At 40.4% G+C, this 22,669-nt stretch overlaps 1 protein-coding gene across 4 annotated transcripts in view; it reads left to right on the top strand.

Moving 5' to 3' along the window:
- The window catches only part of PRKN (parkin RBR E3 ubiquitin protein ligase), a 1,262,808-nt gene that overhangs the window by 482,386 nt on the left and 757,753 nt on the right, over positions 1 to 22,669 (top strand). For all 4 annotated transcript variants that reach the window (XM_048844067.2, XM_048844065.2, XM_048844069.2 and 1 more), the window contains exon 4: positions 9,957 to 10,075. In XM_048844067.2, coding sequence (XP_048700024.1) covers positions 9,957 to 10,075 — 119 coding nt within the window. The remainder of the gene's footprint in view (positions 1 to 9,956; positions 10,076 to 22,669) is intronic.

The following is a 22,669-nucleotide window of genomic DNA, read 5'->3' as shown; positions in this document are numbered from 1 at the left end:
TTTTACTCAATAAATCATATGGACTTAAGTGGTAGTTTGACCAAGAAGGGACTTCAGGATCTGGCTGATAGCCATTATGACTGTTTCCTGAATAACCAGACATGCATGTCAGAATAATTGACCTGTATTATATGTGAAGCACAAACGGTATGATTAATGCTGAACAGGACAGAAAAAAAAGATGATTCTCTTCATCTCCTTACGAAGATCCTCAACTTACAGTTTAAATAGAAAGACAATACAAAATGCAATGGAATATACAGAGGAGGATTCTGTTTAGTACATCGTTCTCTCTGCATTTGTATATCAAATAGTAAAGGGAGAGGCCAGTGACAGTATTTTTGTTGATGGATAACATATGAGGAAGTCAGCTTTGAAGAGGAATTAGAAAAAAGAGGTGATGTTGCACTGGGATGAGAAGAGAGTTCCAGGCAAAGAACATAAATAAGCAGCCTCTTGCATTCATGTCTGCATTAATATTTTTGGCTGGTGAAAGCTCTATAATTAAATGAACTCAATCAAGACACCACCAAACATTTTTACCTAGACTGCACATTACAGATTTGTTCTTGCAGTACATGGATTTGCTTGCTTCTACCTGAAAATGACCTTCCCTGTACAGCGGGGAAAATACATTTTCATTTCTCACTGTATTTTGTAGTTTTAAATTTGTACACCTTGAGTGTATGTGTTGTTTTTTTTCCCCATTCTGGATAAAAATACCTCACTGGCAAGACCAAAGCACAGCAGTTACACAGAGTTCCATCTGGCAAGATTGTGCAGTATGCCATTCAATTTTAGAAATGAAATAAAGCCAGCACTGAACAGTCAGGGAAACTGAAGAGCAAAGGGAAAAAAACAGATAGCTTGTCACTTTTTATTATTTTTATTAAGCAAAACAACAGGAGTTTCCAAAACCATTTTTATGAAAGTAAATGTTATATTTCCACAAATCTACTGAGTTTAGTCCAGCTTTTATCAAAAGACTAGTGTATTGGTTTAAAACCTGCTTTTATCAAAGGTCTGGCTGCTGAAGAAGGCTATTACATGAATTAAAGGAAAGTTTCCAAGAAAATACTTGTGCTTTTGATTTAGGTATATATTGAAACCCTTCTGCCCATCACCCCTACAGTAAGCCAAAAATTATAGGATCAGGGCCTTAGGTTGTAACTGCCTACTTGTGAGGATTAAACCACTAGTGGCTGCACAGGGGATGCACAAAGTCAGCACATTTTGTTTATGCAAATATGTTTAAAATTTACTGTCACAGGGTGGGCTGGCCCTTTAAGGGAGTTGATTTTAGCCCCACCTGTGACTAATCAGCTGCCCTCCAGATGGTGAGCTAAAAGACCAACAAGCAGCTCAGTTGTTTGTCGGAGCTCTAGAAAGGTTCCTGTAGAAGACATGGGGTTTGGGAAAGAATATGGAAAGGGGCTTGGTATACCAGTCTAGACGAAAAATCTGACTGGGGATACCCAGTTGTGTAGGCAGTGGCAGAGGCCTTGTCTGGGATGGAAGAACCCGGTTTACCTGTCTAGGTTGATGCTGAAGTGTATTTGTGTTTGAACAATGAAAACAGCCATCAGAAAAGGGAATGAAATATTGACAGTGTGGTGGGAGCTTCATTGACATGGCTGGTGAATTGGCCCCCCTTCACTGACTGGTGAATTCCCCCCCCCTTTGAGAGTGGGGAAAATGAGGTAGAGGAAAGGTCTGACGCTGGGTTTGGGGAGATCCTGTTATACGCAGATTGTATAAAAGTTACCAGAAGTAATAGAGAGGTACACGTAGTGAATGACCTGGCTGTAAAAGTGAAATAAAGCATCCCTATCTGAGGCCACTTGTTAATTTCAAATGGGGAAATCCCACCTCCAACTGGTATTAAAAGGATTCTGGCCAAAATTCCGATATTCAACTTTTGGAAACATTTTCTGGAAACTTCTCTGAAGCCAAATAGCAAAGGAGTGCAACTCTATAATACTTGCAATGTGGCTAGTTCAGCCATTTCTTACCGTTTCTTCATGGCCAGTTCTGAGATTTGACCAGGAAAGATCTGGCTGGAGAATATCACTAGAAAGGAACAGAATGATGTTGATTACTTCCAAAGCCACTTGGAAATATTTTAATGGTGACCACTGCAAATAGCTTAAAACTGTCATCCATGTAACTCAAGGTACTAACAGTCATCTTTCAGTATATGGGACCAGATCAAATGCTTACTGGCATCAATGAAAAGCCTCCCATTGATTTCAGAGGGCTGTGGTGTAAAGTCCATGACTTTCAGTATGGACATGAGGTAATTGTGAAGTTATATGGAGATATTCAAACTTGCACTATTATTAGTATTCTTTTCAAGGGAGTTACTTATATTTACTAGATCACTATTGTGACAGAAACAGGAACATACAGGAGGGAGCCCACTTGTTAGTGAGTTCAGATGCGTGTAGCTAGGAGGCTTCTGTGCCACCTCATATCCCCTCTTGCTTCAGTTCCATTCGTTTCTCCCCACACCCATGTGTCTGATATAATCACAAAGGAATCCATCAAGCTTTTTCAGGTAATTGAAAGCTTCATTGAAATGAAGATTGCCAATTTTTTGTCTTTATCAGCACCTGAACACCATGTTGCATACATAAGTATTCACTGTGGTTCTAATTACAAATCATGTCTCATTTATTTAAGGAGATATTTAAGATTGCGCCTTCTGGACACATTAGAACCTAGAGAGCTAGAACCTCCGCACTGTATTTTCCACTGAATGCATCCAATGAAGTGAGCTGTAGCTCACGAAAGCTCATGCTCAAATACATTGGTTAGTCTCTAAGGTGCCACAAGTACTCCTTTTCTTTTTGCGAATACAGACTAACACTCTACTCTGAAACCTGTCAAATTGGATTGTTTACCCCAGTGATGACTGATTTTTAACTATTTCCTCTAAGGAAATCAGCACAATTTTTGGTGACATTATGACTCTGAAAACAGAGTTGTGATGACTTTAGGATATCTTATATTGCCTTATAATTAATAATCTTTCTTTTATGCTGTATTCTCTAATTCTTAAAAGAATATGAAGAAAAGTCTTTAAACCTTGAAGTCTTTAAACCATGATTTGAGGACTTCAATAGCTCAGACATAGGTGAGAGGTTTATTGCAGGAGTGGGTGGGTGAGAATCGGTGGCCTGCATTGTGCAGGAGGTCAGACTAGATGATCATAATGATCCCTTCCAATATCTATGAATCTATGAAAATAAAACAGTTGAAACAGGCCCACATTCAAGGGCAAGGCTTAACCCATGTCCAAAGTTAAGTATGTAAACCACCAGCATTAGTAGGGTGGCATGTGCCTGCCTCTGCTGGGAACACTGGAAACCCATAGTATCCCTAACAGCTCTTGGGACACTTAATTGATTTCTCTATGATTTACTTCTGTTTTTGCTAAAATTCTTGTTCATAGTTTGACTTCTGATTAATTTAAAAAATGCTTAAAGCTAGACTTATTTTCTGCTCTATGCTCCAGGGACCATTTTAGCCTTCCTACCTCTTGGCACCTTAGTTTGAATGGACTTACTTATCCTTGCTAAAATTCCTGCTTCTTTTGTCTCTTGCATTGCTTTACTGTTCCTAGCTATGTATTCTGGACCTTGCAGATGCCTATGTATGGTTAGACATACATGCCCAGCCACTAGATACATCTCAGGTTTCTGACAGCAGAACCGTACCAGTGTTGTTATTTAAGCTTGTCTCAGTACCATATGTGTTTTGTGACATTTTTAGCAGTTCTACAAAGAATAGAAGCAGTGTAGTTTTTTCCCACTTGTGTGACTGGCTGACCAAGAACAGCACACTGGAAGAAATCCCACCATTTCTCCATGTTATCACTGAAGGGCTTTAGTCACTAGCTTGCTTCTCAGAGTGAATTGGAGTACATAGATGCCGTATTGGACATGCTTCAAAGCCTTCCTAACTCATAGTAGGATCTAAAATATTGTGGAACTAGCCAAGAGGATGTTTTGATTGGCTTGGTGACCATCAGAGTATTTATGGTGGCCTGGTCATGCCCTTAGCAAGTCCCAACCAGAGGTAACATCATCAATTATCACAAGCAATAGAGATTTTTGTTCTATATCTGGGTGATAGGCAACTTCTGAGATGCTCCAGCTTGGTGATGGTCCAAAACCAATATACAGTTAGAAGAGCATTCCCATATTCCTCTGAGGCAAAATGGCACAATCATGGATGCATTCTGTGTAGGGTGGGGAAGCACTTGCAGAAGGGCTTCATTATCAAGATATTTGGTGTCTCCAAAAGTTATCCTGCTACATAAATATTCTGGGGACTCCAGTTGGCCTGGTTGGAAGTGGACTTTGAGAGCCCTCATATCTCATAAAGTGGTCCTGATTCAAAAGAACAATCAGGCCACCAGTTTTACATAAACAAAGGATATAAAGGATCTTGATTCTTAATCCTGCAGTGGCAAGACTAGGCAATGTCTCGCAAGACATTCCTAGATGCCTTTTGCCTGTCAGGAAAGGGAAATTTTATCAGAGCAGGCTATGTGGTTATAGAGTTTGACAAGCGGTGACCAGATCAGAGGATGACAGATCTTTCTTCTGTGGGGAGCATCCCATATTGTCTGCCACTCCTCTGAACACCAGGACCCCTTTGTTCTGTTGAAGGCACCTGATAAGGATTGCACTGGTGATGGCTTCACCAGTCACTTCATTCATTTTGGGGCAGTAGGAAGGATAGAATTTCATGATGGCTTCTCCCTCCTTCATTATGCTAGCAAAGGCCCTAATTAAACCCAACAGAGAGACATTTCATGAACTTTATGGCCCCCACATTGGCTAAGGCAAACATGGTTTCCAGTCCTGATGGAATTGGTGGTGATCTTACCACATTAGATCATAAGGAAACAAGGGATCTCTTTACACCTAGTCAGGGTTCCTTTTCCCTGTCAGTGTGGTTCCTGAAAGGGTAGTCATCCTAGCAGCATTGAAGCAGGTTGTGAGATAAACATACCAACACATGTGGGAAAGGATTTATTTGGCTGCATTTCAGTGTTTCATGAATGAAAGTAGACTAGTTTTTCAGTATCCCATAGTCATTTTCTGGGGCCTCATTAAGAAGTCACCAGTGTTTGGGGAAATTCACGTGGTTCTGAGTAACATGATGAAAGCTCCTTTTGAACCACGGAGAGATCACATTTCTAAGGTCATTGTCCTGGTGGCAGTGATTTCAGCTTGCAGAACGTGTGAGCATCAAGCACCTATTGTAGGGCAGACCCATATCATCTTCCAAATTGGTGACAGCCAAAAAGACATAGCAGTGGCAGTCCTGCCAGTCATGTATATGGAGCATAGACCAAGAACTTATGGAACTGCACATTCTCTGAAAAGAAGAATTGCAAACACAAGTACAACTAGTTTTCTCTTTTAAAAAAATCACAATTTTATAAAACCACGAAATGAACTAGCGGTTAACTTTAATTTTTTTATTTTTGTGTGTTATGCACATTTTCAGTATCAGAACTAACACTTAAAATGGGACTTCAGTTTTTTAATTGGTAATTGCTGTATCTGCAGAGTCAAGCTGAGTTCCAGTGTTATAAAATATTAATGGAAAACTTCATAAAAACCTATAGAGCATGATTGAACGAGGGGAGAGGAGTTTGTAAGCTTGATGCTGTAGCAATTTTAGTGATTGCTGGCTCAGTGCCATAATTACAATTCTGTATTAATAATACCACTTCAGAGCTGGTGTTGTGCAGAAATCAGATTCCTTTCTTGTTTTCCCCTTTTCTCCCCTTGAAAAGGGGAACCATTGGAATATATTCTGAGTCAAAGATGTTTGCTAAGATTCATGCTAGCACTTCCTAGAATAGATATGATTAATGCTAAACTGTTGTAGTGTGATGAACAGTATGCTCATTTTAGGCCTGTGTACCTTTTTAATTCTGGCTCCTCTTGCCCCATTCCTGGTGGTGTTGGTCACTACACAAGCCTAATAAGTTGACTACGAGAATATGTGATTGGAATCAATCCATCTGCCTAAAATAGTTGTTGGGTTGCTGAAAGTCTCCATTTAACTCCCTTACCAAAGCTCAGAGCATCCTCCTGTAATGCTCTCAGACTCCAGCAGCCTTGCTATAAGAAAGACTATCCAAATGTTGTTCTGCATCTCTGCACAGGTGTTTTGCGTAACTGCTCCAGCTAGATCTATTCTAAACATGTTTCTTGTGTGTTAACCCCCCCCACACACACACACACAAAATTAAGTTTATTATTCATAAATGAGAAAATTGATCATACTGAGTAGAAGTAAAAATCAGGTTGAGACGTACTCTGTGCAAGGTTTAACCTATACAATAAATCTGCAATAATCATCAAACCAGGTCTCTAAGATTCCCTTCTTTTCTTATTGTGACATTAAGTCATACTTATTTATGGTGAGCTACACTACGAATGGTTTGCACTTTACTATCAATAATACATCTCTCTGTCTAACTGTATGCCTAGCATATAGAGCAGATGGAAGATATGATTCCTGCCCCATGTAGTTTATAAGGTAAATTTAACTTGATATAACAAGCAGGACACAAGACAGTTGGGAGTGTGGAAATGGAGTAGGGAGTAGAATCAGTGACACTGCAAGATTACTTTACTCCGTGAGGGCTAGTGTACAGCATTATGTGTGGTGTTTGATGACTTAGTTAATTTCACATGAGACCTATTGATGCTATGAATAGTAAGGATGGATTTGAATAAGGAAAGGGGGTAATGGCCTTGTGGATCCACTCAGAACGAGCATTCTAAGCAGCAGGGCTGATGTGGAAGAACGTGTGAAGTCATTTACAGGAAAAGCAGATTAACTGTGTACCAAAGCGGCATTGTTAGCCGAGCCAAAAGATAGGAAATGGTGATGCAAAAATAGATCTGGGGCTCAATCTCCCTCTATGCTGAGGTTATACTTTGTGCACCTGAAAGTGGGGAGCCAAAGGAAGGCAACTCTAATGACTATGATTATCTTGATGACCTCCTGCAGCAGCAAACTGCAGGTTGTGACTACTTGATACATGAAATATTTGTGCTGCATTTCAGTTTTGTTGATTATCTTGCTGTTCCCATGTTAAGGAGATGCAAAAAGGAAAGACTGACCAGTTTTCAGAACACCTTTAATCTTTTTCAATACACATTATTTTATTTCTTTGCATCCTAGCTAAAATTCAGCCCAGGTTAGTAGTGTCTTCAAGTCATTTAGTCACCCTAGGCAAATAAGTTGGGGGTCTCAGTGTGGTTACTAGTGGATAGATGTCCAGATTTTCAAAACTGTGTCACATTTCGCGCTGACACCCTCAGCAGAAATAACAAGTATTGAATGGGCAAGCAGATTGACTTCCCTTTTATTCTTAAAGGTGCCACCTGCAACTCAAAGCACATTGACAGAGCACTGTGGCGAGACATGCACTATTGCTGCTTGTATTGTACCTGCTGAAAGGATAAGTAGAGGACTTCATTTAATTTACAGAACTATATTTATCCAGCAACTTTCACAAGGTCTAAATTCCGCTGAAAATCCTGTTATCTGTTGTGTCCTTCTGTGGTCATTTATTTTCCCTCAGAGAAGCGTAATGAAAATTCTTAGGGGGTAATGTAAGTGAAGAGGATATTAAGGACATCCCTGTTGCCCTCTGGAAGAGCATTTTGTGTTCCTGTAGGTTTGGACACTCATCAGAGATGGGATTTTTTTTAATATTATTAAGTGCTCACTGGAAAAGGTCTTTTTTTCAATAATGTAAGTGTTCTCTGGAGTCATCTTTTTTCTTTTGGAAGATTCAACTTTTTTCTTGTAGAGCCCTGTGAGTAATTAAGGTTTGGGAACTCGTTGCGCCAGTGTTCTTAGGCAATTCATGAATGTGAATAACATGGAATTGGTTTCAAATAACATACAACCGTATAAATGATCTTTATTATTCTGAAGGGCATGCAAAAATATAGTAAATATGGTTTACTTTAAATTATTACACCTAATATTTTCTGAGGTAGCTCAGTGTGTAATCCAAAGCTACTTGAATGTCATGTTACTAAAAGAAAAAATGGAGATGAGCATAGATACTTGTGAATTGTTTTGGCTAGCAAGCAAAGCAGATAATTCTCTCCTCTTCCTGCTGCCCCACCCTACTGGCACTAGTAAATAAGATTCACTCCATAAGTTGCAGGTAAATAAATAGCATGAAGATCATCAGACTGATGGCAAGAAGTTAATTCTCAAGAATTTACCATTATCATATTATGAATTAATCCAATAGATGAATCACCCATGACTTCTCATCTTTCAGTTCTCATGTCATTGTATGACTCATGCTGAAAGATTTCCTCTTCACTAAGGTAATGGAAAATTCATGTTTGGTAGCCTGACACTTTAAGCACTTAAATATGTTTTCAATGTGTTATTGGTGAGTAAAATTAAAATCATAAGAACAGCCATCCTGGGTCAGACCAAAGGTCCATCTAGACCAGTATCCTATCTTCCAAAAGTGGTCAATGCCAGGTGCCCCAGAGGGAATGAACAGAACAGGTAATCATCAAGTGATCCATCCCCTGTCCCCATTCCCAGCTCTGGCAAACAGAAGCTAAGGATACCATCCCTGCCCATCCTGGCTAATAGTCATTGATGGACCTATCCTCCATGAACTTATCTAGTTTTTTTTTGAACCCTGTTACAGTCATGGCCTTCACAACATCCTCTGGCAAAGGGCTCCATGGGCTGACAATTAAACAAACAATTAAAAACTGGGAAGTAAATGTTTCTGGAGATTTCAACCATTGGGGACAATCCTACAAAGCTTTAACATTTATACAAGAGTACTTAACATACTACTAACTATTTAGAAGGGAGATTTTCAAAGGCCCAGGGGAAATCAAGCGTTCAACTTCCACTGAAAGTCAATGGGATTTGGATACCTAACTTTCCTTTGTACCTTTGAAATTTTTCCCATTAATCATCTCTCTCTCTCCCTCTTTCACCCCTCCCGCCCCAGGTGAGATAGGTAAGCTCCTCTTTGCAAACAGAGAAACAAAGGGAGAACAGTTAAGCGCTGCCTCAGAATCAGGAGTCGAATGCGGTAGATCTTTATTCTTGGCCTCCTGCCTAGGTTTAGACTATGCTGCCATTAATGCTGTTGAGCTACCCTTCCTAGGATCCGCAGGTCACACAGGCTGCTTAGCTGCAGGCAGCCAACTTAGAGGGAGTTTCAGGTAGCACAAGTGCCATCAATGGCAGCTTGGGTGCTATAGCTGTTAAAAATAGAAGACAGTGTCTTTGTGAACCCCTGGAACAGTAGCTTCCCTCTTCAGCATTGAGTGTAGCCTCAGACTCAGTTTTCCTCTCACTGTCTCCCTCTTACTGGTTACTTAGTTTCACCTTCTGGCCAAATCAAAAAGCCTTCCCCTTCTTCCACTGGGTTAAATAAGAGTCCAACAAGCAGAACTACAAATGTCTGTTCCATTTTCTGGATCACAGTCCTCTCTCCAGGGCCTGTGAGACCATCTCTCCTTGCTTGCAGGGGTTCAAAAAGTCCATACCACTATGGGTGTTGGACTTTAAGGGTAGGCACCAGGAATAACACTCTTGCTACTATCCCAAAGACCAGACCAGGGTGGCTTTAAGAGGGAGACTGCAAATAACTTATGATTTTTAGGAGGCTAAAAAATTACATTTTAAGAAGATATACTCTAGCTCAACCACAGCTGTGGGACTTGAGGCAGAAATTAATTTATGGAAGTCCTGTGACCTGTTACGCAAGAGGACAGAATAGCTGATCACAAGGGACTCTTCTGGCCTTTTAAATCTATGATTCTGTTAATTTAATTATCAGTTTGTTTGTTTGTTTTAAAATACTTCAGTCTCGTTCTGGATTTCAGTGCAAACCGTTTTCTTTGCTTTCTTTCCAACAGGTGCAGCTAGTTACAACAGTTTTTATGTTTTCTGCAAAAGTTTCTGCCAAACTGTGAAGCCTGGGAAATTGCGGGTCCGTTGCAGTATGTGTAAAGAAGGGACGCTGACTCTGACAAGGGTAAGCAAGAGAATTCAAGTTTTTAAAGAGGTAAAAATTATGTATTGAGAAGTAATATAAACATATTGACCACTGTTTATAGCTTCGAAGATGAAACAAAGATTTGTAAACATTTTATTTATCCTTCCACTTCCCCCCCTTTTTTTTTTTTTGCTCAGTTCATTCAGGGAAAACTTTTCAAACTTGAGCTCTGATCTTGCAAAGACTTGAGCAGTTGCTTAATTTTATGCACGATGGGAAATCCAGTGGACATATTACATCTGGTTTCCACGATACTCTGAGCATTAGGTGCTGAGACCTGGATCCACAAAGGACTTTTAGGCATCTAGAATATCACTGGAAAAAAACTGTGATTCACAAACCCTGAGTTAGGCACCTAGGATCCCTAAACAATGAATGAGGAGCGATTCTCAGAAAGCTGGGAAGGTTCCATGGAATTTTACAAAGGTCCAGAACATTCTAGGAGGTTAGTGAAAAATGAATCCACATACAGAATACCTGAAACATTTTACTTGGAACATTCTATTTTCCCTTTTCTCGCTAACAACAAAAACAGCACCCCGAACCCGGCGCTCCCCAGCCGGCACCCCAGGCGGTCGCCTAGGTTGCCTGACCCTAAATCTTCTCTGGTTTCGTGTGACAGATACCTGTTTACCTATAAACAGCTCCCTTGTGTGGCTCTGTATTGATGGATCAATTGCCAATAAATATACTAGGTGTTGTTACTAGTTCTTTGGATCGATCTGCTGGTTAGGTTAGCCCACTGTGACTTTGTCTGGTCAGCAGAGTGCCAGCATCTGTAGCCTCACATCTTCAATCAAGAATTTGTTAAATATTTACCAGAGTTCCAAGAAGTCAGTTCCCGGACAGACCAGGAGGAAGAAGGTGGAATCCCAGGGGATTACTACCACCCAGAAGGAAGGATAAGGCGGTAACCTGCTAACACCAGCTGCCATATATAAAAGGAGGAAGAATTAAGTAGTGGATATTATGCGTGAATGGAGATTTAGGTGGTAACTGTATACTTCTGATTTTACCCCCCCGCCCCCCGCCAAAATGTTGAGCACTTATATTGGACATGGGTTGCATCCTGAAAAAGGAAGGATGTTGGTTGAATAAGTATATCTCCAAAAAGGGGATGACTTAGAGGACTTTTTGCTTATACACTGGGGAGTGAGAGTGTTTCTTATACTGCCTGAAGTCTTATCACCTGAGGTTGCTATAAAAGTGGTTTCATTTTTTTTCAGAAGAACTGAGCACCCACAGCTCCCATAGATTTCAGGGGGCTTTGTGTGCTGTTTGGCATCTTTGGAAATCAAGCTACTTTTATTAGGTGTCTACATTTGGCCTTAACTTTGGTTCACAGAGAGCGATGAGTTTTGCTTTTCATTTTTTTTCAATGGCTTCTGAGTGTTTATGTCCAATGCTTCAGGGAGATCATTTTAAGTGAAAAAAGTCTATCGTCATTGAAATAATAAAGTGTGATAAACATTGCCAAATTGTTATTCAAAAACTTACTGTCTTTTAGGCAAAACTTTAATGTTATGCTTAAGTCATTTGAGGGTCCCTTTAACTTATTATCAAGGCTTTGAAGAAACATATTGAGGTATTCCAGCTGAACAATTGTAAATGTATCTGAATTAGTCAATTCTAATGATATGTGGCATTGTAAACTGAAGAGTCCCACAGAACCTTTGAGAAAGATTGCTCTTTTTTGTACTTAGAGAAATTAATTAGTGGTACTTTCTTAAGGGCTTTTCTCTCTAAAGAGAGAGAGGGGCATGGACTAAGGTCTCCTGACTCTAATCTCTGTTCCAGCAGTGATTCCCTCTATGGCTCTGTGCAAGTCACTTTAGTCAAGATTTTCAAAAGTATTTTCTAATTTTGACTGTTTCAGGTTCTGGGGGCCCCGCATTAAACACCTGGGTCAAAATTTTCAGTCTTGTATGTCCAAAGTTAGACACCTGTATCCATATTTAGGTACCTAGATAAGAGGCCTGACTTTTTCTGAGGTGCTGTGCATTTGCAGATCCCATTGACTTCATTAGAGGTTGTGTGTTCAGCACCTCTTAAAATCAGGTTCTTTTGCCATAAACCTTTCTGCCTCAGTTTCTCAGGCTGTAAAATGAGGATAATTCTGGCCCGTCTCAGAGGGCTGTTTGAAAGGCTTTGAACACAAATCAGGATAAACTTGTTTCTCTTTGACTTTCATCATAATGATTATTCTTAAATACCAAGGCATGCAGAAAAGAACAATGTGGCTCCACCAAGCAGCCCAAACTTTTCAGGTTCCTTCCAGAGTTCAGGTACATCACCTTATGAGAGATGAATGAGCTGCAAGAGAACCAAGAAGTTAGATTCCACTTCACAGACATTTTACTCGGCCATCTTTTTTACCAAAGCCACATTTTAATGTTTAATCAATAATGGTTTCAATCAAATCTGCATTAAAATAACTTGAATCAAAATTGTCTTTGCCTCATATTTATAATTTTGGTTCATATTCAAATTTATATTGTCAGTTAGATGTCAAAGCTACTGAAGGAAAATGCTGTTTTTAATAGCAGAAAATGAAGGGAATTGTTAAAGAACTTTCACATTCACCTTTGCATTGCTAACACAGAACACACCTTAGGTTCTTGTCCATGCTCACTGACTTTACAGAGCATGTTTTTATTTTGCTGCTTCAGAGACTTAAGCAATAAAGTCCTGAGAGAGGATTGCATTTACAGATTCAAACAGACCTTGCATTAGCTTCCTTATGCTCATTATTCTGAGGGCTTGTCTCTGCAGGTCTTCCTGTTTCTTCATCTAGTTTTCTCTTAGCTCACAGATGCTCTGTCTTGTATTCTGGGGAGTTGGAATTAATGAGAGCCATCTGATATGCCAGGGCGAGTCATCAGAATAGCTCAGCATTTCCACATAGAATCCTAAAATCTGACAATCTATCACAATACCCTTGCCTCTTCTGGCCTCATCTCCTCCCCCACTCTTCAAACGTCTCCCTTCTGTTTCCAATCCTTTTTTCCCTTTATGCCTTTTTCCACATCCTTCTGTCTTTCTCTGCTCTTTTACATTGCTTCATCCATCCTAGTTGGTGCCAGCTTCAGGGCTTTGAGTGCTGCAGCCTCTAGTGATGTAAATCTTTCAAAACTCAACCCACTTATTATAAGTTACTGGAGTTTGTTGCTTCAGAGGAGACATTCCATTATTGTGTTGCTGACACAGCATAAACATGGTGCCAGAAATAAAACTGAGACTCTAATCATCCTGCGAGTAGTAGAAGTTTTACCAGTGGGGTTCCGGGGGCATTGCCCCACAAAATGTTTTTGGACACTCTCCTTATTGCTTCTACTTACTATCTTGAACCCAGTAACATTTAAACTGAGTCAAATTTTTGAAATTCTAACATCATGGGTTTGAAGTTCTCAGATGCTTAGTCTTAACTTTGTCAAAGTCTAACTGAACTTCCACATATTTGAGATTCTCTCATCACACTTTTCTTATTTGGAAAGGTACTAAGCATTGCTCTTAATTTTGGTAATTGAAAAAAAAGACTGAGTCTCTTCCCCCCAACTCTGTCCCCCATAATTCCTCACAACCCTACTGTAAAGACCTTAGTATAAAAAGCTCTAACGTGGCAGATCTCTCAACAAACTTCTTTTATCTCACTGTTTGGAATCTACTTGGACTATGTTATTTTGGCATCTATGGGGTAAATAATATAAGGCAGTGGTCTCCAAACTTTTTTGATCGCGCACCCCTATCAGTAAAAAAATTTTGAGCATGCACCCCCAATATATGAATATTTATTTATGTATAATTATATACATGTACTCCTGTACTAATATATTATGTACATTATAAAACATACACAAAAATAGAAATTAAAAAAGGATGAGATAAGGATGAAATAAACAATATTTTTAAAATATTTTTTTATTTTATTTATTAACAGTACAAAAAACCTTTTTGCTCTCACTAAAAAAAATTACTAATAATATTTTTAGTGACAGCAATGTGATTGAATATACTTCATTATTTTTGAAAATCTTGGTTTAACACTTTGTGATACAGCGATTCGAAGGTCTGGTTCTAAGTTCAGTTTATTTCACATCTTGGTTTTAATGGCTGTCATAGTTGAAAAAGATGCCTCACAAAGATACATAGATTGAAATGGAAGAAGTGTATCGTTGGCTTACTAAATCATGATACTCATTTTTCAATCCCATCCACCAATTATGCAAAGGTTTTTTGTTGAAATTCGGCTAGTAAATTTCCGTCTTCCCTGATGTCAATCAGTTGTTCTTGCAAACTAATCGGAAGTTTTTATATTTTTAACAAATGGATTCAAAACCCACTGAAACTCTTCATTTGGAAGATTTTTAAACAGGTTAGGAAATTCTGTTTCCAAGTTTTTTAAGTGTGCAGATATGAGAGTTTTTATAGGTGACACACTTACATCGTTTTCGGCAACAAAATCACATAACGATGGAAACATTTCCAAACATCCGTTTTCAAAATGCTCTCTCCGTAGCACAAGTTTCTTTCAAAAAGCAGTTGCTTTCTCACTCATTGTTAAAACGTCACCTTTACCTTGAAGGGACAGATTAAGTGTGTTTATTTTTTCGAAAATATCTGCTAGGTAGCATACTACTGACAGTCACTTGTCATCACAGAAAAGGTCAGCAAATTTAGAACACTTGTCTTTTTGTAAAAGAAAAATGTGTAACTCATCTTTAAGTTAAACAACTCTTTTAAGCACTTTGCCACGAGATAACCAGCGAACCTCTGTGTGGTACAAAAGATTTTCATGGTCACTCCCCATCTCATTACAAAGTACTGTAAAGATTCTACTATTTAAAGGTCTTGTTTTTATAAAATTAACCACATGGATGACATCCTGTAGCACTTTGTGCACTTCTGGCTCCAACTTCTTTGCTGCAATAGCTTGCCTATGAATGATGCAGTTTGAATGAATTTCACGTGTCGTGCTATCTCGGTAACCTTACCCCGGAATCCTTTCTTTATTCCAGTCAAAGCAGCTGCTCCATCAGGGGTTACACTTACACAGCTTTTCCATAAAATATTGTTTTTATTAAAGAAGTCATTTACTGTTGAGAATATGTCTTCTCTGGTACATCTTTCCCTAGTGGCTCACAAAAAAGTAGTTCTTTGTGTATTTCATTATTTTGAAACAGAAATCTAGCAAATACCGTAAGCTGAGACATGTTAGAGACATCTGTACTTTCATCCAACTGTATAGCAAACCTCCCACACTGCGTAATTTGTTCTAATACTTGTTTCTTCAAATCTTCAGCAGTGTCTTCTATGTGTCTTCCAACAGTATTTGCTGACAAAGGAATGCATTTTAGTTTGTCGCCATATTGTTTTCCATGTATTATTTCATCCATTTTTACCACGGCAGGAAGAACAAGTGTTTCCCCAATGGTATGTGGCTTTTTGTCTTTCGCTATTAAGTAAGAAACCTCAAAAGAGGCTTCTAAACATTTATCATTAAGTTTAGTGAAATTTTGTAAAGTACTGGATTGAGTATCACATGACTTTAAACATCGCTGAAAAAATTGTAGAGGTTTGTCCTCATGTTCTGGATGCTTAGTTTTTAAATGTCTTGCTAGTCATGATGGCTTCATACTATCATTAGATAATATCTCAAGGCACAATATACACTTAGGTTGAGGTTCATCGTTAACGATAGTGGATGTAAATCCATATTTCAAATAGTCTTCTTGATAATTTTTTTGGCCGACTTCTTGTCAGATCTGATTAGATCGTCATTGTTTTTACCTCGTAATGTGGGTGACGAAGAGCTCATACTAGGAGTAGGAGAACTGTTAGCTCTGCCATTTTCTTGTTGTTCGCTTGTGCTCGCATTATTAGTATTATCTTCAATCCGTGGTTTCTTTGCAGGAATCTTTTTGAGCCACTTGTCCATTTTGTGAGGGTTAGTTTACTTAAAACTAGATAATACAATCTGTAACTTAACCGGGCACACGCAAACTGCAATACGTTGCAATACGCTGAAAGCGAACGAACGAGTGAGGGCGCCACTGTCAACCCCTCCACATTGTGGAACTCCCATTCTTCCCTCAGGATACCTCGCAGGGCCGGCTCCAGGCACCAGCATAGGAAGCACGTGCCTGGGGCGGCACACTATAAGGGGCAACATTCCGGCCAATCTTAGGGCGGCACTCCTCCGGCCGCCCCCTTTTTTTTTTTTCCCCCTCTCTCTCTGGCGGTGCTCCTCCTGCTGCGCAGCCCTTTTTTTCTCCCCCACCCTCTGGCGGTGCTTCTCCTGCCGTGCCCCCCAGTGGATCGCTTTGTGCACCCCCTGGGGTGCATGCACCCCACTTTGGAGACCATTGCTCTATACAACAATACCCAAGAGGCACCAATACAGACCTCAACAATATCAGTACCAACAGCAGTATTACAGGAAGCCTTTCTACCCATCCAGGCAACCAGGGTTCTGGAAAAGGAAACATAAATCACAAAGAACGAAGTGCTCTAACTCCAGCATTACACAAGCAGCTTGTCTTCATTCAGTTATAAGGAAAAGCAGCCCATTTGATTTCTGCTTCAAGGACAGCCATACAATCAGCAATCTTCTTAGTTTCCCCCACCCCTCACCATCTGGAGACAGATTGTCCCATTTCCTCAGAGCTTGGGAATCTATAATGATGGACAAATGGATCCTAAGCATTGAGACTGGGATGACAGTTTCTGTCAACCCCTTTCACCACCTATCTACCTCTTCTTTTTTCAGGGACCCATTTTACAGGTCAGTGCTCCTTCAAGAAGTTCAGACTCTGCTCACTGTAGTGTTGATAGATGTTCCCCTTCAACATCAGGGAAATGGGTATTATTCATGACACTTTCTGATTCCCAAGTCCTGGGGGGGGGGGTCTGAGACCCATTCTGGATCTTTGAAATCTCAACAAGTCCATCAAGTACATAAAAGTTCACATGGTCTTCCTATCATTGATTATTCCTTCTTTAGATCACGATAAGTGTTTTGATGTTCTTGATCTCCGGGACACTTACTTCCATGTGGCAGTTGTGCCAAGTCAAACGAAGCTTCTAAGATTTGTGATAGGAACCAACTTTATTAAGACACAGTATTTCCCTTCAGCCTGTTGTCAGCCCCACAAGTATTCACCAAGTGTATGGCAGTGGTGCCAGCTTACCGGAAGAAGAAAGCGAATTCATGTCTTCCTTTATCTAGAGAATTGATTAGTTCAAGGCCGATCCAAACACCAGTTTCTCCAGTACATCCTTCATCTCTTTAATCATCTGTGACTTATGTTGAACAAAGGGAAATCAACCTTCATCCCAACACAGAAGATCAGGCTCATTAGGGCTCTACTCAGTTCTGTGAATTCAACCACTTTTCTTCAAGAGAGATTTCAGACCATTCACTAACTATGCCTGTCTCTCAAGTCACACTTCCCCACCACAGTCCAAGCCTCTCCAGTGTTACTAGGCCACATGGCCTCATGTACCCCAATATATCAGGCTTCACCTGTGAATCCTCCAAGGTTGGTTTATTCCATCAGTCAACCTGTCTGCAACAAAAGACAACAAGAAAGTCCATCAATTCTGTTTTTGAGCGTGTCACAGTCCAGGCTTATTAAACTATGCATTTCTCCTGTCGTAGGGACAGTCTTATGTATGCATTGCACTGCTACCCCCACCAACCATTCTGCTCATCCCACAAGTGATCCTCCAAGTTGAAACAAAACCATGCCAAGATAATTTTTACAGCTTTGCTGTGGTTGAAACAGTGCTGATTTTCCAATCTTATCAGCCTCTCAATTTGGCCTCTGTACCTTCTGCTTCCTCTTCCAGACCTGCTGTCCCAACGAGCATGGACAGGTATTGCACCCGGACCCAAAAAGCCTGCACCTTTTGACATGGCTATTGACGGTTAGATCAGTCAAAGGATAACTGCTCTGTAGCAATTCAGAAGGTATTGCCTAATAGCAGAAAGGCAATCCTCTTGACTCACTTATTTAGCTAAGTGGAAGTTGTTTTCAAGCCAGCCCACTTTCTGGAGGACACATCCATCAGAAACTATGATTTAGGACATTTTGGAGTACTTGTTACATCTGAAATCCTTGGACCTTTCTCTAGGCTCCCTAAGAGTCCACCTAGCAGCAAATTATCCTTTAGTTCATAGAAGATTGTCTTGTATGTGCGTGTTTGTTTTTTAAACTGATGGTTTCTAGATTTTTTTAAAAGGGATTGTTTGACTCTTTCCCCCAGCAAAGGATGCATTGACATCTTGGGCTTTAACATTGTATTACCTACTTTAATGGGCCCCTCAGGGAGGCACAAGTTCAAATGTTCTTTGCTTCATCTGTGTTGTCAGACATCTTTTCTCTTAGACATCGCATCAGCCAGAAGAGTGGTGAACTTCAGGCTCTCATGGGAGGACTGCCATACACAATATTTTTTTTAAAGATAAAGTAGCTTTGAAGTCACATCCTCCTGACTACAGTGATTGAGATGAAAAGCAAATATCAGACAATATAGTAGTTTTGTTTTTTTCCCTAAACTATGCACACACAAGGATGAACGTCTGCATACTGTGGCTGTAAGGTGAGCATTAGCCTTTTATCTAGACAGGACTAAACCTTTCCAGTTGTCTCCAACTATTGATGGATTATGCTGACAAAATGAGAGGTCAGGCAATTACATCAGATGGTTTCTAGGTGGATTATTTCCTGCATTACCACAGTTTACAGCATAATGAACACTTCCTCCTCCACAAAGACTATCGATTCATTCAACGAGAGCTCAAGCTACTTTGGTGGCTTTTTCTAAAAGATGTCCCTGTACTGGACATTTGTAGGGCTGTCACTTAGTCCTTGGTGCATACTTTCACCATTATTACACCATGATGACTGCCTCAAGATCTTAATGATACTGTCTGTGAGTCACCTGAGTGCAGTACACATGTGTAGCCACTCAAAAAGGAAACAGTTACTTACCTGTATTGTAACTGTTCTTTGAGATGCAATTGCACATGTGTATTTCCTGACTCTCCCTCCATCCCCTTTGCACCAAAGTCTGCAGTATGAAGGAACTGAGAGAAGTTGCCCTGAACTTCATAAGGAGCCACGAGGATGTCCAGGGTGCATGTGCCACCCTCGTAGGTACTGCTGCAAAAAATTCTCTGCCTCTGTTGTATTGGATGCACACACACCTATGTGGAATACACCCATTGAACCACAGTTAAAATACAGGTAAGTCATCATTTTATTTACCATCCCAAAAAACAGAATACATAGCATAACTACTCCTGCATTTACTTTCCCAGTTGAGTTTCAATAGAACAATATAATTCAAAAGACAAAAGTTTCTTCATTCCAGGAGTTTGAGATGGCTTTACTCAAAATTCCCAAAAGGGTAATATTTGCCATAAAATTAAACTTAATGTAATGAATATATTGGAAAGTAGCCAGTCGAGTTTTATAAATACACTAAAATATTTTGGTTCTGTGCTTAAAGGTGAGGTGCAGATTTAAAGATTTAAAAGCACTGATTTTTATTTCCCTCAGTTTTCATTCACTGTTTCAGCATCTGTGTATGTTTCTATAATTTTGGATGTGTTCTCACCAGATCTGTGCCTTTTCCAGGATTACTGTTCTCAGCCTTCCTGTGCCCCCTTCCATGGGTGCCAGGTTTGTATAATTTTTGGTGGTTCCCAGAACGGGTCCAAGCAGAGCCATCCCATCCATAGGATGGACCAGGGCAACCGCCCCAGGCCCCATGCTTTGAGGGGCCCCATGCTTCAGGGGGACGAGGGGTATAGGGTGGCCTGAGGGGTTAGTGTGGGTGCTGGCACTGGCAGCAGCGAGCGACTTGGCCCCAGCCTGTCCCACCCTGCTGGCTCCCGGTGTTGCTCGGGGAAGGGGGCAGAAGCTGGAAAGAGGCGGGGTGGGGGCTTGGGGAATGGGGTGTAATGGGGCGGGGTGGGGCAGAGCTGGAGGGGTGGGCTGGGGCTGGCTCGTTCGCTGCTGCTGGTGCCAGGCCCCCCGCTAACCACCCAAGCCGCCCTGGACCCCACGTCCCCCTGAAGCACGGGGCCCCCCAAAGCGTGGGACCTGGGGTGGTTGCCCTGGTCCGTCCTATGGATGAGACGGCTCTGAAAATATAAGCCCAAACATTGGTGGAACACAGGCACCACAAACCCATATAACTCGCTGCCTATGCCCCCTTCCTCTGCTCCCCCAAAATGCCTAGGTTACCACTTTCTCATTCTGATGGTCTGCTTTTTGTCAGGCAGCCTGAATAACAGGAAATGGAGACTTTGAAAAGGAGACTTAGTTCCATTATAATTATTTATTAACATTGGGCCCCGATTGTTCCTTCCAGATCTGCGCAAGGAGGGGTCCCTTTGTGTGCAGATCTTTCTCTGCCCAGGAAGAAAGGCACTGTCCCCAGTGCACTGTTTTTTGGCTTTTATTTTATTTTATCCCCTGTGATATCCAGCCCCTGGTACTGGCTACTCATAGAAATTCCAGATCCTCTGCACCCATGGGTGCAGTGTTTCTGAATTTACCAGTTCTTCCTTAAACCACCGCTCCTGTAAAGCACACAGTACTTGTGATAAAGCAAAAATAGGTTTATTTAAGAAAAAATAAAGATTCAAATAGAAATGAGAGAGTTGTGGAAACAAGTGGTTATAATACAAAACAAAATTCTAAAACATGAAGCTATATCTATCCTTATCAATAGTTACTTTGACTATCTAATAAAATAGATTCTTACTCCCTTTCCCAACCACCCAAGAAGTTCAGTCTATGCAGAGCTGGCTGCTTTCTCAAAAACCAAGATCCAAACCATTCATGAAAGTACCTCCCCACCACATGTGTTGCCTGATTCTGTAAGTGCTCAATGGTTGTACAAGTACCAGGGGCTGTCCTTGGTGAATGGATCCAGAGTGTTTTTCCCAAAACTCTATTACACTGAAAACAGTCTTTTGTTTCTATTCACAGCCAGGGTGAAGTTCTGTCTGTTGTAATATTCCTTTTTCATGTCTAAGAGGTTTTGATTTGTTAGTTCTGGGAGGGAGCAAGGCTGATCAATTAAGCTTTGTGTTATTTCGCTGACAATTCCCTCTTGCTTGCATGATCCGTCCCCCAATGACTGTTATCTCTCTGTGATTAATTTCTACTCCAAATTTCTACTCCAAGCATACTTTCCATATAAATACATTGTTCCTTAAATATTCCCTATACATACATCTTGCAATGAATATGAGTCTTGACAGGTTACAAGCTTTCTGTAAACACCTCAGGGATATCCCTTATACATAAATGCCCTGCAAGAAATGTGTGTGGTGTAAGGAGTTTGTCAGGTCTGAGATGAGAACTGTTGACAAAAAACAGGCGACCTTTTGCCAAGCGGTCTTTGTGTGACAGGAAGCTGCTTATCAGTTGAAATTCCTACCTCTCACCCCTCTTAAATGCATGGTTGGATGGCTATGAAAATGCTGCTCCTCATTAGGTATTGCAATCAGTTTCTGAGTGTGAGGGATGAGTCCAAGACTCTAATGTAATTGGTGCATTTATATGTTTGATGATCTTGATAATTTATTAATATAATCTAAAATCATACTTCACATTAGTTGAACTCCTTTTCCTCTGAGAATCCTGACCCTCCTGAGCATCTGAAAATTTTGTAGCAAGTATAATTTTAAATGACACCTAAGATAACTACAGCTAAAAGGGATCAACAGTTTAAAAAAAACACACTCTCTTCTTTAGGTTTGTTTACTTTGTGCATTAGACAGCAGATTGCAACTGTAGTCAATTTCATTGCATTGTATTACTGATGGTCAGTTGCATGTCCTGTCTCATGCACTAACATGGTGACCTTAGGTAAGGATGCACACTTTGCCCCATGATCTGCAGTACGGTGTGTGAGTCACAGCCGCAAAGCTAAAACTGAAGAGGCAGCAAGAAGGCATGTGTGTAGAGATGGAAGGGATGGTGCAGGACTGAGTGTGTCTAGGGGTGTTGCTCTCAAATAGACCCTTGTAAACATCATGAGAACTGAAAACAATATTTTTTAAAAAAAGTTTAAAAAAATCAGACATGCTATTTAAAGGTCCTCTGTCAATGTTTTGTTAAAAAAAAGCCTGTTTAAAAAAAGTCAAGTTCTTGATATCCCTTAAATGCCAGCAGTTCAGTGACAGAGTGGGATATAGAACTAAGTTTTCCTGACTGTTAGTCTCTTTCTTTAAACAGTGGGAAACGTTGTCTAGTTTTATTAGCCCAATTAAATTAAATGGTGATTGTTACATTAGTCTTTCCCTTTGTAGGGCCTAATTGAGTCACAAGTTCAAATGGGTTTAATGGTCTCATCCTAGTTCATAGCGGACACCATTCCAGGTTATAAAACACTATTACAAGAATTACCATATTGGGCAATTTTTGTTTGGGAGGGGTCTAATTCTGGAATGTCAGGGATGTTGATCAGGATTGAGGTGCATCGTCAGAACTATGCAAGGAAATGTAATTTGTGCCTGCCTGTTTTCTCCTCCCACTGCTGTCATCCACACCT

The sequence above is a fragment of the Caretta caretta genome, chromosome 3 (genome assembly GCF_965140235.1).
Source record: "Caretta caretta isolate rCarCar2 chromosome 3, rCarCar1.hap1, whole genome shotgun sequence".
NCBI lineage: Eukaryota > Metazoa > Chordata > Testudines > Cheloniidae > Caretta > Caretta caretta.
The sequence above is the reverse complement of the archived record's forward strand: the minus strand, read 5'-3'. Positions and strand labels throughout refer to the sequence as shown.